Here is a 14,932-nt window from a genome sequence, read left to right on the forward strand (position 1 = left end):
AAAGCATATATAGTGGTCAACTATATATATTTAATTTTTGGTAGAGTGTTTAAACGCGACAACATATCCAAAATTTTCAACACCCATGTGCAAGCAAATCCATGAAGTCATGTATTATTATATGGTGTCATGCCATAAACATGAAATTTGGAGGAATTAGAAGCAAAATATTAGTCCATCAATAACAGCCTGCTGTGAAGCCTCCATCAACATAAATAACTTGACCAGTAATGTAAGAAGCAGCAGGAAGGCACAGAAATGCAACCAAGGGTGAAATTTCATCTGCTTCAGCCATTCGGTTGACATGCGTTCGAGCCATCAATGGCGCCAACGTCTGCAGAATCGATACGTCCACCTCCTCCTAATTGTAAATCAAGAAAAATTTGTTCAATTAAACTCCTTCATTTAAAAAAAAAAAGGTTTAATTTGGTTTGTAATCGCATACATACAGGCTTGATAATACTGGTTTTAACACCAAATGGCGCAACAGCGTTGGCACGGATATTGTCCTTGGCCCACTCGCACGCCAAGTTCTTTGTTAGTTGATTTATTGCACCTGATCAAAAGGAAAGTACTTGTTAGCCTAAATCCTCACACACACACACACTCGCTGCGTACGTACCTTTGGAAGCAGCATAAGCCGACATAGCCGGGAGGGCAAAGCCACCAGCGACCGAAGAGATGAAAACGATGTTTGCAGATCCGGATGCTTTCAGAAGAGGATAAGCCAATTGAGAGAGATGATAAGGAGATTCTAAGTTCATAGACATTATCCTATCAAAATCTTCAGCAGTGTGATCACAAGCATGCTTCAGTAAACTTATTCCAGCATTGTTTATCTGTTATCATTCACACAAACAAACCCTATTAAATCATTTTTACTTTTTAAATTTCAAATCAACTTTTAACTCTGATGATATACTCTATCAAACTTTAATCATGCATGATTAGTGCTCATAAGTTTAATTAAAAATAGCATATGGAAAAGAAAGAGCTTTAATTTTATTTTACAGATATGAACAAGAAAGCATTATTGTTAATGCACATGTTCATATCTTGAAATTGAAAATATTGTCACAACTTGGCTAATACATGATATTTTAATTCAGGCGGCAACAAACCCTTATTCAATATTCATATAAATATGACCAGCTAGCCGGCCATTATCACAACCTTTTTGAAATTTCCTTCAATACTATAGGATATACTTTATAGCGTACACACACACACAAGAAAAAAAGAAAAAAGTCGACAAGAAACTTTATACTGTCGTCGTTATTGTTTATTTTAAAAATCAATTAATCACGTAAATAAGATTCCCACATGAATTAATAACATAATCAAGATTGTGATGAGTGTGCAGTGATTTGGAGGGGCATCATCAAATATAGAACGAGGTGCTTCACAATTAATTTATACTAGTATGGTTTATTAATAATCGAAGCAACAACCAAATAAGTCACCTATTTTTGTCTATGCTCATTAAAGCTAATAGAAATTAAACAAAAAACTGGTTCAGATGTCATCTACCAATTAATTTTGGTAACATGTGTCCAAGAAAAAAAGTTCATTATTCATCAAATTTTTTGATTTCATGTGGGCCGCCTAATTAATTTTGTCAGATTTTGACGTCTTAATATTCTTGTCTCATAGTCTCTTCGAAAATAGTAGTAATTCCAATATCTCTCTATAGTCACTGTTCAATTCCTCTTCTCAAGACTAACAGAAAGATAAGTCGAAGAAACATCACTTTAGGGTTTTCTATTCCAATTTTCTTGAAATTTGGTCTAGTAAATGTTTGCCCTAAAACAAACACATTGGCATGATTTCCATCATGATTCATGCATGTATAAATGCACACAAAATATTTATTTAAAAAAAAAAAAGAGAGGAATTTGTTACCAAGATATTGAGCTTTCCATCAAATTCGATAGAGACATTTTTGATGAGTTCTTCTCTCTGAGTTTTTGAAGTCAAATCACAAACTGACCCCTTCACCTTAAACCCTTTGGCCTCCCATTCTTTCAGCCTTTCACTAAGCTCGGGACCATTTCTCGAACATGTATAAATCGTCGCACCAAATTCAGCAAGCTCTTCAACGATGGCGAATCTATATCATATATATTTACAGTTTCACACACACAAAAATAAATAAATTAATTAAGATTATGACTACAAAAAATAAAAAAGAGAAATTGAAATTTTACCCGATTCCTTTGGTGCCACCGGTGACGAGGGCTGTCATTCCATGGAGACTCCATCGTTTTTGGGTGTTGGAAATGTGCTGTTCAGATGCCATGGATTTTTGGTGTAAGCAATTGAAATGAAGTTGAATTTGTTCGAGTTGATACTTATTATCTTTGGAACAAAGTGGGAGCCGTCCTAGTTGGGAGTTGGGGATTTTGTCTCTCTTTTTAATGTTTCCACTATTCACATCTATTAAAGTTTATGAATCAGATCGATAGAGACTCTTAATTAATACCTTAGCTTCTTCAACTATAATATTCCTTCACTATTAACAATTTGAAATTTCGAATATGAAATTTTATGTGATTATAAATATCCAATTTTACCTAGCAAATACTCATGTAAACTCGGTGGAATTTTTAATTTTGACAATACTCAACTAGATTGGACGCATTTACAGCATCGAAGTTTCTCGTTGTAACCACACGAATGTCATAATTTTAATGTTTGATGTAAATTTTAATATGGGATGTACATTCTTCATAAAAATAAGTTACATTCTAGAAAAGTAGAAAGAAAATAGAAACATGTCAACTATGTAGATAAAACAATTAAACAAACGTTCTTTACTTTATGCGACAAAACTTGTTCGGTAACTTTATTTCAATCTATATGTATTTAATTATAGTATTGTTATTTACAAAACTACAAAATTATATTTATGGATGTACTGTTATTTATAAAACTAGAAAACAAAACACGTTTTGAAATCTTTATACTAATACATTTTCTATCATTAGGTCTTTCTACAAATTTTTGTTTTATTAGATTATTGTACATTTGTACTAATTCATTTTGTTTGGTTAGATCCTTTTACAATTTTTTTCATTGGGTCTTAAAACTAATATATTTAGAGATTAGAGAGGTATGTTGGTTGAATTTTCGTTTAACGGACTTCATAATTTAATTAAATATTCTTGTGTAAATTAGATTGTTTTCTATTTTTTTCTCTTATTAGAAAAATGATAAATTTATGAGTAGATAACGGGCAATATCAAGAAACTATTTACTCAATGATTTTTATGTCGATATTGCAACTAAACTAATTTCAAAAATAAATATAAGAACAAAAGAAAAATAATACATTTAACTACAAGAAAAGTTAATTAAATTCTTAAGTCCATTAAATAAAGATCCAACCAAATAAAAACTATAAAAACCACTTAAATCAAAATGCATCAGTATAAGGATCTAATGAAGAAAAAAAATTGTAAAAAGATTTAATGAAATAAAATGCATCGATACAAGGATCTAATAAATAAAAATTTTGTAAAGAAATCTAAGACCATCTCCAATAGTACTGCAAAACCTAAAATGCAGTAGAATAATACGTCCAACTGCAAGACCAATCCTATTACAGGTTTTTGAAAAAAAAATACCTATCTTTATACTTGCACTAAAAGTATACCAAAAACACTTATATTTTATCAATCTTTGTCAGTTTAATTTTATTTGCTTGTTTCACATTTAAAACCATATTTTAAGTTTGTTACTGTTAGTTCAAAGTGGTTCTTCCGTCATACTCCCTACGAGACATGCCCAAGGCTTTAGAACAGCTGATTACGGGTTGGAACTGTCGGTTCCAGAAAATCTCGAATAGGAATCGGACCTTGAGCGTATATCGTGGTTACGGTTTTGGTTCGAAACCCGCCGGTTCTGAACCGACAGTTTTTCCGGTGGTTTTTCGCAGTTTGGTTCCAAACTGCCGGTTTTCGGTAGTTTTTTGCGGTTTCGGTTCGGTTTCACTGTTTTTTTGCAGTTTTTTGCGGTTTCGGTATTGTTTCGGTTCTCGAATTTTGGAACTGAACCGGTTCCAAAAGTGGCGGTTTTGGTTCTATTTAAATCTCACGGTTTTGGTCGAAACCATAACCGCCGTTTACGATTTCACGGTTAACCACTCGAACCGTAAACCTTGAGCATCTCTACTCCATACATCCTCAAAAAATAGACAGACTTTTAAATTGCACAGATTCCAATGTGCTATTGATAAAGTAAGAGAAAGAAGGAAAAGTAGTGGAAATAATATTAGTGGATTGTGTGATCCATACTATTAATGATGTGTAATTAGTTAAAAACTTTTTATATTTAAACTTGGTCTAATTTTAAAGAATGGATCGATAGTCTATTTTTTTTAAGACAGAGGAAGTATGTTTTTAAATGAAAACGGAGGAATTGATTGAACTAGAGAGAAAGAATCCAATCATTCTTCTATTAATCAACTCTCGTGGTCAATATATTATACAAATTACAATTATAATCGTATTTTTAGCAGACCTTTTATCGCCCCTCTACTTTTATATCTATAATAATAATTAAAATAGAAAGAGAAATGGATCGAATAATTACGTGAAATCGATGAGTTTTATTGTTTAGTGAAGTAAAGATAAATTTATTAAGAATCGAGATGACGAATCTAAGTAAACAGCTATAGAAATAAAAACATACTCCGTGTGATATATGCTAATTAGAAATGACACATAGCGTAACTGATAACATAAAATAAAAATTAAAAAGTAGTCTGAAATAATATCGTGGATGGTGAAATCTATAAATGATAAAGTAAAAGAGAAGAAGAAAATGTTTTTATAACGGATACGAACTATTTTATAGAATAGATGAAAAAGAAAATTCAGTCTATTTATATGGGACGGGGAAAGTATTTTACTTGCTAGAATTGACATGACGCGTACACTTTTAAGTAGAGATGTCAATCAAGTCAACCCGTTCGGGTTTCGGCCAACCTATTCGGTTTATCGGGCTATTTGCGTGCGGGCTATTCGGGTTATGAATTTTTCGAGTTATAAATTTTCAACCATAACCCTAATCCACTAGGTTTCGAACTAGCGCATCGAACTATTCAGGTAAAAAAGCTTTCGAAAACAATCTCACCTAGTTAAAATTTTCCTTTGTAAAATAATTTTTTATTTTAGATACTTTTCTCTTCTTAGTTATAGAATCATATATATTTTTAAAAATTTCATGACTTTCCTCAATAATACATAGTAGGAGATGAGTCTTTCATATTAATCAACTACAACATAAACAAAGATAAATCAAAACATAAACAAAGATAAATCAAAATAAAAGCAATCAAGTGTAATAACCTTTTGAGTATATTATCAAGCCTGGCTCGGCTAATGCACAATTCATTGTAATAATAATTCTAGCAAATGCTACACACTGACCACCACTGCCCATTCCCCAAGATGTAAGGATTCTTGGATAACGAAAAACCTATACCTAATTATAAGTCAAACTAGTGCAAAATCAATATTGCATACTCAAGTTTAAATACATCACTTAAGAAACAATAATCACCGAGATCCCGTCTTTCAGTTAATAGCAAGAAAAACTTATCTCACTGTTACTCTGTTATACCATACCCGTGTCGTTTATTTCCTAAGGTAAGGAAACATGCAGAATGACACTACAATCTTTTGAGATAGTTTTTCAAAGCCCTATATTGATTGTGAAATACTCTCTCCGTCCACCATTACGAGTCCCGATTTACCATTTTAGTCCGTGCGCGATTAAGAGTCCATGTTCATATTTGCTATAAATGGTAGGTAGACTCCACATTCCACTAACCCATTCCACTCATATTTTTAATAGTATAAAACTAATATATAAAAATGAGTCTCACATTTCACTATCCTTTTCCATCAACTTTTCTTAAATTTGTGTCAAACTTAAAATGAGACTCCTAATGCCGGATGGAGGGAGTACTATTTTCCATGCTAAGAACTGAATGTGTCACTTTTCTGTGATGACATGTCCACGAGTAGTCTACTAAGTAGAAGATATAGACTTGTTTGTTTTAATATAAAATTAAATGCAGTAAATAATATTGTAAATGTATAAACATAATACATTATGAGAAAATATTCAATCTCATTAATTGGAAAAATAAGTGAGAAGTTTTACATTATACAATCATTCGAAAGATACTTTATAATATATAAAAGTCTAACACAAGGAACCAACTACATCCGATGACTTTATCAACAACCAATACATAGTGCAGAGACCTAGAATCTTTTGCTCTTGACATAAATGCTAAGTATTTAATGAATAAACAAAGACAATATGATAAATTACTTCTTCTCAAATCGGATTAAAGTGATTACATATTTATCGAGCAATCGTTGAACTCAAAAACATATTTTTTCGGTATACCAACACTAACAATACTTAGTAAAGGGAAGAGAAATGAACAAGTCACATTGATCTACAAATAGTCTCAGGATGGAAGGAGTACTCATTATGAGTATCGTAAGGGGTATGAGAGACCAATTTAGGTAGAAGCGTCACATAGAACAAGGAAAAGATCTAGCTCCTGACATGGTAGATGTGACACAAGTCAAAGTTGTATCCCACTATGGAAGACAAACACATCTTATCCTATTTATTCTCCGAAGATGTCTCTTGAGTTGTCTGATTTCCCTCTGTCGAAGATTTTGCTTAAAAGTATCAAAAGAAAGATCCAAGACCCCAAGTGTGAAGATGTTGAATCAACCAAAGGGCCAGGATTATTGGCCATGGTGACAAAGTTCAAAGTGAGGATGAAAGAGAATCCATGGGCACTTATGAGGAATAAGCGAACATGAATGCCCACACTGATATCTCTAGTGAAGTTGAAGGCGAGGAAAAGTATAAATATCTTGAAACCTTTGGAAACTCGGACATCGATGCTAGAGAGTGAGAATGTACTTATAAAGCCAAGAGATTAGGAGAAAAAACTAAAATGTAAGATAAAAAAGCTCTTTAATTTCCTATCCTAAAGTTTGTTTGTTAAAAAGCCAAGAGATTAGGAGAAAATAAGGTTGTTTGTTAAACTTTAGGATTGAGCTTACTAATGTTTGTACCTAGTTTTCAAAATAAACTGAATCTATTTTAAAAATAGAAAAAATTAGAGCTTACTAATGTGTCTATCAATCAACCCACAATCCGAACTTTTGTCCACCCACAATATTTGCGCCTTCATTAAAAGAGGAATGCTAATATATTTGAATCTTGAGTAAGAAGTCTCTTAACTTGCCATTGATTCATCAGCTACTTTACCACCAAAGTTGGAATGCTAATATATCAAATCTAAAGTTGGCAAAAAACCTCTAAGAGATCATCGGCTACTTCACCTACTATTTCATGCATCAAAAACTCAAAAACACTAAAAGGCAAAGGAAGATTAATGTTAGTAAAATCCAAGTTGTTTTTCAAACCAAGGGTCATGGGGTTAAGGTCATTTAGTGCCCACCCACGGTCAATCCTAAAGTTTAACAAACAACCTTATTTTCTCCTAATTTCTTGGCTTTTTAACAAACAAATTTTAGGATAGGACATCAATCAACCCACATTGATATCTCCTAGTGAAGTTGAAGAGCTTTTTTATCTAACAAACAAACTGGATACAAACATAAAAATTTGTAGGAGGAATACAAACCAAAAGAAATAGAAAATAATCGAGGAAGAAGATTACATGGAAATAAAACTAAAACTAATTGAAATTACAGAAATGAAACTATAAACCTTATATAATCAAGCTGAGTTAAGAAGTCATCTTTCTGCTAGACAAGATACTCCCTGATAGTGCTCTCCAATTTGGTGCGTCGTTCCCAAATGTAAAATGACTACATCTTTTTTGTTGCAGCACCACAGACGAAACAAGCTCCAATGAACTGGATGATGGTGAGGGCAAAGCTTCGACAAAAGAACAAGAGAGAGAGAGAGAGCTTATGCTATGAGTGTAAAGATTTCAAGTATGTCTTGGTATATAGAGAATGCATGAGTATACCTCTCAATTTATAGGCTAATGTGGAGGCTATAAAAACAATGCAGAGTCAACTCTGAAATTAATGTTGAACTGTAAGTTGACTGTTACATACGATACAAACATTTATCATGGAGCATGAACATGGATGGATATATCTAGACACTCCTCATGTAGTTGTTCATTCCATAGATGTATTTGAACGACCCGATCAATGTGCACACATGGACATGTACATGTCAAGCCACATATGCTCATTTGCCACATTCATTTGGTCTACGTGTCCAATATGGGATTAATTAATTATTTGTCACTCACCAGGAATCGGTTTTAAAAATATTTATCAAGATCATCTACTTGGAATGAAGATTGATTATATATTCCCTCTATCCCATTATATTTAAAATATTTTCTTTTTTGGATTGTCTCTTTAAATAATGAAACTTTTCCAAAATAGAATTAACATCATCTTTATTTTTTTTCTCTCTTACTTTGTTCTCTAATCATTAATTCACAAAATAAAACTAAATAAAATTTTATGCCAAAAAATAAATATTTCATAATTAATGGTACGGAGAAAATACAATTTAATTCTCAAAATTAAATATTTTGTTACTCGTACGATCCGATCAAATTAAATAGACCGGGCTTAAATTCCAACACAATTATAGTGAAAATGATTTGGGAGAAAAATATAAAACTTTTATTGGGCCATGGAATCGATGATAAGCGATCCATTCCACCTAAAATTGTTGTCATCATCCTTAATTAATAAAAATATCTAATGTAACAAGATTATTCTTTGCTGACTATTTACCGACACATGTTCGAACCGATGGTCAGTGGGGTATATATATTAAAGTTGTATCAATCAATTATAAGGTGGTCTACATAGTCTTTCTATTGATTTTCTTCCTAACGAATTGTTTTTTTTAAAACATACAACCATAGATTATGTATATTCATTGGGTCGATAACATAAAACCCAAAGGGGACCCGCTCTTCTAATATACGGATGGCCCATATTCACCTAATCTGTTGGATCATGTCTACATCTTAATTAATGTATAATTAGTGATGGTATTTGCTGCGAAATACTATGAGTTCGTTTTAAAAAAAAATGAATTCAATTTGAAGAATTGCATTTCTACCATCCATAAGATTCATACCCTATACTAAAAAATTTATTAATAAATTGATGGATTCAATGTAGACTTTTATGATTTAAGGGCTGCAAATGATACCATAACTCTATGCCCATGTTTGGGTATACTCTTCCGTCCATGAATAAATATGCATTTCTGACCGGCTAGGGTTCTAAGAAATTATTTGACCTTTTAAATGAAAAAATATGCATTTCTGACCAGCTAGGATTCTAAGATATTGTTTGACTTTGTAAATGAAAGTGATAGAAAAAGTTAGTGAAAAGTGAATTCTACCTTTTTATATTGGTTTAATAATAAAATGTGAGTATATATAGTAAGTAAGTGGAATGTAGGGTTAACTTACTAACAATATAATAAATATCAAATGAGCCATTTATTAGCGGACCAAAAAAAAAAGAAAAAAATAGAAAATTTAATGGCTAACGGATATTATTGAAAAATTAAAGATGTTTCTAGGCTGTAGAGTTCCGGAATTTACTTTCTAAATACAACTTGAAATTTAGAGATCTAAACATATAGTACCTACACAATCTCCTTCCCTTACTTATAAAATAAAATAAGCGAAGAAGAAGAAGAAATTAAGTCTTACTCCAAAATAAAGCATCGAAATCGACCGGTGTCACCTCACACGAAATTATATCCTTCGGGACTACCCCACGCTAAGATTTTCACTAATTTGATTTATCTAGTTACATATGTTTATTGTTTTTATTTCTACTATCTTTTCATGATGTGTACTATATTTTAGTCTTCATTTCACACTAAGTTGTCTCAACTTGCTCGAGAAATCAAGAAATCCAAAATTTGAGTTGGGTCCATATTAGTTTTAAATTTCGCAAGTTGAGTATGAAGACACGCGTATTAAGTAGAATGTCTTAATAATGACAATTAAATACGTATAATAATATACTATTTTACGACAAATTCAGCCTTGTATGTGGCTTTGTTCGTGAAGATAGATGGGCCTCTCGGTTGCGTCTTATCTCTTGGATTTGCGTTTAATTTACGATTAATATTGACCGCTACTTCACACACACACAGTGTATATGATGGGAATATAATAAGTAATCGTGAATTGTGTATACTAATTTAATCAAATATAGAAAGGAGAATTTTAACTGTTATACAGTATAGTGGAAATTTCTTCAAAGATATAGGTTTCGTAGGTAGTATCTATGTATAGAGCCGTGAAGTTTTATGTATAAAGCCCATGGGTTAATTCATCCAATGAAAAGTCCAAGTCAATAACCTAACCTCATCCAAATTCTAATAAATACCATATAGTCCTATAATAAACCTAAAGAGACATACAAAGTTAAATTAAAAACCGATATAAATGTTCAAGTTGCTCATGTTGTAATTAGTTATAGTTATTTTCAATTCCTTCAATTTAAAATAAGTTAGTGTAACTATGTCCAATATATATTCACTGTTTTCTTTAGCATTAGTTGAGTTATTTAAATACATCCCAATGCTACTATATATTCTAACATTTTGTTCATAATGCAGCAAAAAACTATTGGTATTCATGTTACATCTTGTTACTAAATGTCTTTATTGCTGGTGTCACAGTTAAAATTGGAGGATGTAAATGGAAGCGTCCTAAAATAACAACAGATTAGTTAATATGTCCTTAATTTAAAAACACTTTCTTTGCATCCTAAGTTGTTATTTTTAAAATTTTCTAACGCAAGGAATTGCATCACGATTTTTGCATCCTTAAAAATTAGTTTTTTTTTTACTCAATTAATCTCAAATACGCATAAAAATATTGGTAAACTGAAAGACGAAATATAAAACAAAATCCCATCTATTGCGAAGATAACTACTAATTGGGTTGTATATTTCAGTTGGTGTAGTAGTCAACAACAACATTTAGCGACACTCAACGTCAACATTCTCTAATTTTATTGTTTAAGACTCTTCAGTGCGCTTGCTGGCTTCGATTTCTTTGTTTATAATTTATTCGGCCATGATTTGAGTGTGTTTGTTTTCTGGACTGGAGAATTTTAATAATTAAATTGATTGTTCTATATTATGAATTATACTATGCTTCTAAAACTTGTTGTGGTGAACCGGCAAGATATTATCAAATTCTTTGACAATAATACACCTTCCCCACTATAGTTCGGCTTCAATTTATTATAGTAATGTTACTGAAACATTGTAGAAACTCAAATGATTGTGCTCTCAGATTATTCTTGATATAATGGAAAAGAACGAAACTGAAATATTGTTATGATAAAAATGTACATTGTATTTTTTTGGAGGTAACATAACTTTGTTATAAAAAATATAAATCTGAATCTTTGCAATTCAAGTTGTAGAATTGGGGAGATTAGTACGTATATGCATATATACAATTTAATCCTTCAAATAATTTAAACGAACAACGTGTGTGTGTGCTGGGGCGTTGGGGTTGGGTTTTAGAGATATCGATCGTTCGGTGTGTGAGTCCACGAATTAAAAGGATGATCCATCTATTTTCTATTATATATATCATTCTACTATATATGTTCGTATACTAATGGTATTAATTTTATAAGAATTGTTCTATAGGGGAGCATTAGGGTGCATCCTTAATTAGAGTCACAACGTACATCCAATCTCATGCTGCCACGTGGCACAAAACATACAATATTGCAAACACAAAAATGCAATATACATTTGTGAAGCTGTAGAAGGATTTCTGCAAATTGCATTTTAGCTATAGGAAAATTGCATTTTATATTGTTAAATTTTGCATTTTAACATAAATTGTCTACAATGCAAAATAAACTATATATAAATACAATCCGTCTATATATAAAATCAAATTAAACAGTCTATATCTAAAATGCAAAACTCAACAATAAAAAATGCAACTGTCATAACTAAAATGCAATATGCCGAAATCTATTTACAACTTCTACAAATGTATATTGTATTTTAATGTTAACAATATTGCATGTTTCGTGCCATGTGGCAACACAAGATTGGATGTACGCTGTAATTTTAAAATTAGTTAGCATATTAGTATATCCCTTATTGTATATCATTAAAAGAACGAATTAAATCTTTGTACACGGAAGGGGAAGTGCATGTCTTACAAAATTCTGAACTGACTGCTTTGTTGTAGCATGTGCAGTCCAGTAGGATTTCATTGGCACGTGCTGGATTCAGTCATCATCCATATCAAACAGACTGGAAAATTTTCAGTTTCATTGAAATTTAACCATTACAAATAGCAATACACATATATATTCACTATGCTAGGCATTAAATAATATTCCACTAATAAACGAATTTTGTCATAATAAGAACGCGCACCACAAGTTAGAGTGTGTGTTAAAGGGAAAACGAATGAATTTAAATCAATAACGATGTTTACCTAAATCTTAGTAATAGTATTATTAAAATAAATGAACAACAGTCTAATTAAATTCCAATTAATACATCATCATATCTACGTTTGTTTGAAATATTTTTCACAAAAAGACTCCTTCCTGGACCACCAAAACGAATAATAAATTGTCCTTGTAATACACCCATCTAAGAAAAGCAAAATGGATATTATTTGTGTACGTATCCACAGTGACTGTCTGTTGAAACCAATTTTTATTTTAAATGTAGGTTGCATGAAAAAAGCCAAAATTGGAGGTGATACTGCTTACCTTCCATTCTCTTAGACAAAACCAAAATCTGCTCATCTTCAGCTAATTACTCCATCTCAATATCTCATAGATTCCTATGCTGTGAACTTAATTTTCTCCTCATTAAATTCCAATAAACACCTCCTATCATTTCCCCCATTCACCAAGAAATTAGGTTTTTCTTGACCTCTCAACAATGGAGGAGGCAAGATATTGGATGTGGGCTAAAAACAAACCTGAACTAGCGGCCTACGGCGACTCCTGGGAGGAGCAGGCCTTTGCAGAAGACGCGGCCGGGGCCCTTGGAGGTTGCGTTTGGCCGCCTAGATCTTACTCTTGCAGCTTCTGCAGAAGAGATTTTAGATCAGCTCAAGCTCTTGGAGGCCATATGAATGTCCACAGGAGAGATAGGGCAAGATTGAAACAATCTCCAAGCCCTACGGCAGCCGAGATTGTACCTCAAAACCCTTCTCAGATATGCACCTTCTTGTACAATAACCCTAACCCTAACCCTAATCAGTTTCCTGATTCCTTACCCTTCGTTTCCCCAATTCCACATGTGATAAGGGTTTTTTCTCCTCCTACTGAGGAGAAAAACACATTAAACCTTCGTTTCCTCTCTTCCAACGTTGACAAGGGTGAAAAGGGCGATAAGCCTCCCTCGTGGTCGAGTTTTCTCAACGAGAAACGAGTGGATTCGATCAGGAATAGCGAGAAGAAACCGGCAGCTGCTGATCCTGACACCAGGGCTGAGCGGGAGGATTGTGTGACAGAGGATTTGTCGATGAGTTTGAATTTGGGAGGTCGCAAGAGGCAGTCGAACGACGAGGAAGTGGCTAGTTGTAAAAGAAGGAGGATCGAAGAGAAACCCTTGAGTTTGTTGAGTGTGGTTGAGAGATGTCTTCCTCAGCCGGAGGTGATGAAGCTCTACTCAGCTGGTGGTGGCGACGAACTGGATCTCGAGCTCAGGCTTGGCGATGCTCCAAAGGTGAAGTGAAACCGTATACGGAGAGAAAAGGAAATTGAATTACTTTGCTTGATTAGTTTGTATGTGTTTGTCTTCGTTACATTTGGTTTAGACGCCAAGGCCCTCTTCGATTTCTTGAAGATTACTATGATTTTTCTTGCTTGGATTAAATGAAGTTTGTACAAGTGAATCAATTACTAATCCATATTCGAAACTATTAAAGCTTACATGTATCCATACAGTTTTTTTTCTCTCTCTCTCTTCTCTTGTCTAATTTCTCTTTGCAAATGGGAGTGGAAATTGAAGATGAGACGTCTTGATCATTAATTTCTTGACAAGATATGCTGTATAGTCTTGTGTTCATGCCTTTTGTCTAATATAGTAACTTTGTCAAAATGTAATTTTTTGGTACGAAAATAGCTTTGAAGAGAACACAATTCTATTGTATGTCGATGGTACATGTGAGTAGATTGAAAAACTAATCTCGATTAACTTTGGCAACATGTGAGATAGTAATTTAAAAAAATAGAGTGATATTTTAGTTATACAAATTAAAGTCGTTTCTTGATACTTCACCGAGATCGAAGTCTGTGAATATTGCTCAATATTCCATCTTAATTGCATGTTTAGCTACTTGAGGAATTTCCTAAGGACCATTTTCTTTCAATTTCACCATTTAATGTAGTACTTAGGTGAGAGAGAGAGAGAGAGAGAGAGAGATTTAACTGCAAGTGAAGTAAGAAGGTGAGATCGATGTACTAATGAATGGATTGAAAAAAAAAAAAAAAACTCACTGACAAAATGTTGTTTGTGAAAAGGTAAAAATCCAAGAAGAAAGACAGAGAGTTGAGTTTTGATAAAGATAAGTCAGATAGAAGACAACATGGATTCCCTTTTCCTTGGTTTTATTATCATGCATGTCCATCTGTTCCTGCAACATAACTCCATGCACTTGTGTTCTCTTCTTTCCCTTTTTCCTCTTAATCCTTCCAAAATTGCCACCAACTACCAAGGAATCAATCCCTTTAAGTATTCTAAACATACCCTTTTCTATTCCACAAAATCGAATATTGTTGCATCATCACTCTTAGGCGCTAACTTCGCTTCTTTTGTCTCTTCCTCTGTATACATAATTCTCATTTTTTTTATAAAT

At 32.7% G+C, this 14,932-nt stretch overlaps 2 protein-coding genes across 2 annotated transcripts; one reads left to right on the forward strand and one right to left on the reverse strand.

Annotated features, from left to right (window-relative positions):
• Nucleotides 1–88: 88 nt before the first annotated feature.
• Nucleotides 89–2,412, reverse strand: LOC125223748 (tropinone reductase homolog At5g06060-like). Its single transcript, XM_048127037.1, has 5 exons — nt 2,208–2,412; nt 1,903–2,110; nt 623–839; nt 450–556; nt 89–361 (listed from the first exon to the last, which is right to left on the reverse strand). The coding sequence occupies exons 1-5, from the start codon at nt 2,297–2,299 to the stop codon at nt 179–181; spliced, it is 807 nt and encodes a 268-aa protein (XP_047982994.1). The 5' UTR covers nt 2,300–2,412; the 3' UTR covers nt 89–178.
• Nucleotides 2,413–12,804: 10,392 nt separating this feature from the next.
• Nucleotides 12,805–14,006, forward strand: LOC125223848 (transcriptional regulator SUPERMAN-like). The gene has a single exon (XM_048127148.1). It carries the CDS (start codon nt 13,009–13,011, stop codon nt 13,807–13,809), a length of 801 nt encoding a protein of 266 aa, XP_047983105.1. The 5' UTR covers nt 12,805–13,008; the 3' UTR covers nt 13,810–14,006.
• The last annotated feature ends 926 nt before the right edge of the window (nt 14,007–14,932 follow it).

The sequence above is a fragment of the Salvia hispanica genome, chromosome 4 (assembly GCF_023119035.1).
Source record: "Salvia hispanica cultivar TCC Black 2014 chromosome 4, UniMelb_Shisp_WGS_1.0, whole genome shotgun sequence".
Lineage (NCBI taxonomy): Eukaryota > Viridiplantae > Streptophyta > Magnoliopsida > Lamiales > Lamiaceae > Salvia > Salvia hispanica.

Bases quoted from the DNA above. Each gene is read 5' to 3' on its own strand.
- LOC125223748 (XM_048127037.1), bottom strand. From the start codon at position 2,299: ATGGCATCTGAACAGCACATTTCCAACACCCAAAAACGATGGAGTCTC. The intron at 2,111-2,207 runs GTAAAATTTCAA...TATATGATATAG, and splicing joins GGTGGCACCAAAGGAATCGG to ATTCGCCATCGTTGAAGAGC. The intron at 362-449 runs GTATGTATGCGA...ATTTACAATTAG, and splicing joins AAACCAGTATTATCAAGCCT to GAGGAGGTGGACGTATCGAT.
- LOC125223848 (XM_048127148.1), top strand. From the start codon at position 13,009: ATGGAGGAGGCAAGATATTGGATGTGGGCTAAAAACAAACCTGAACTA.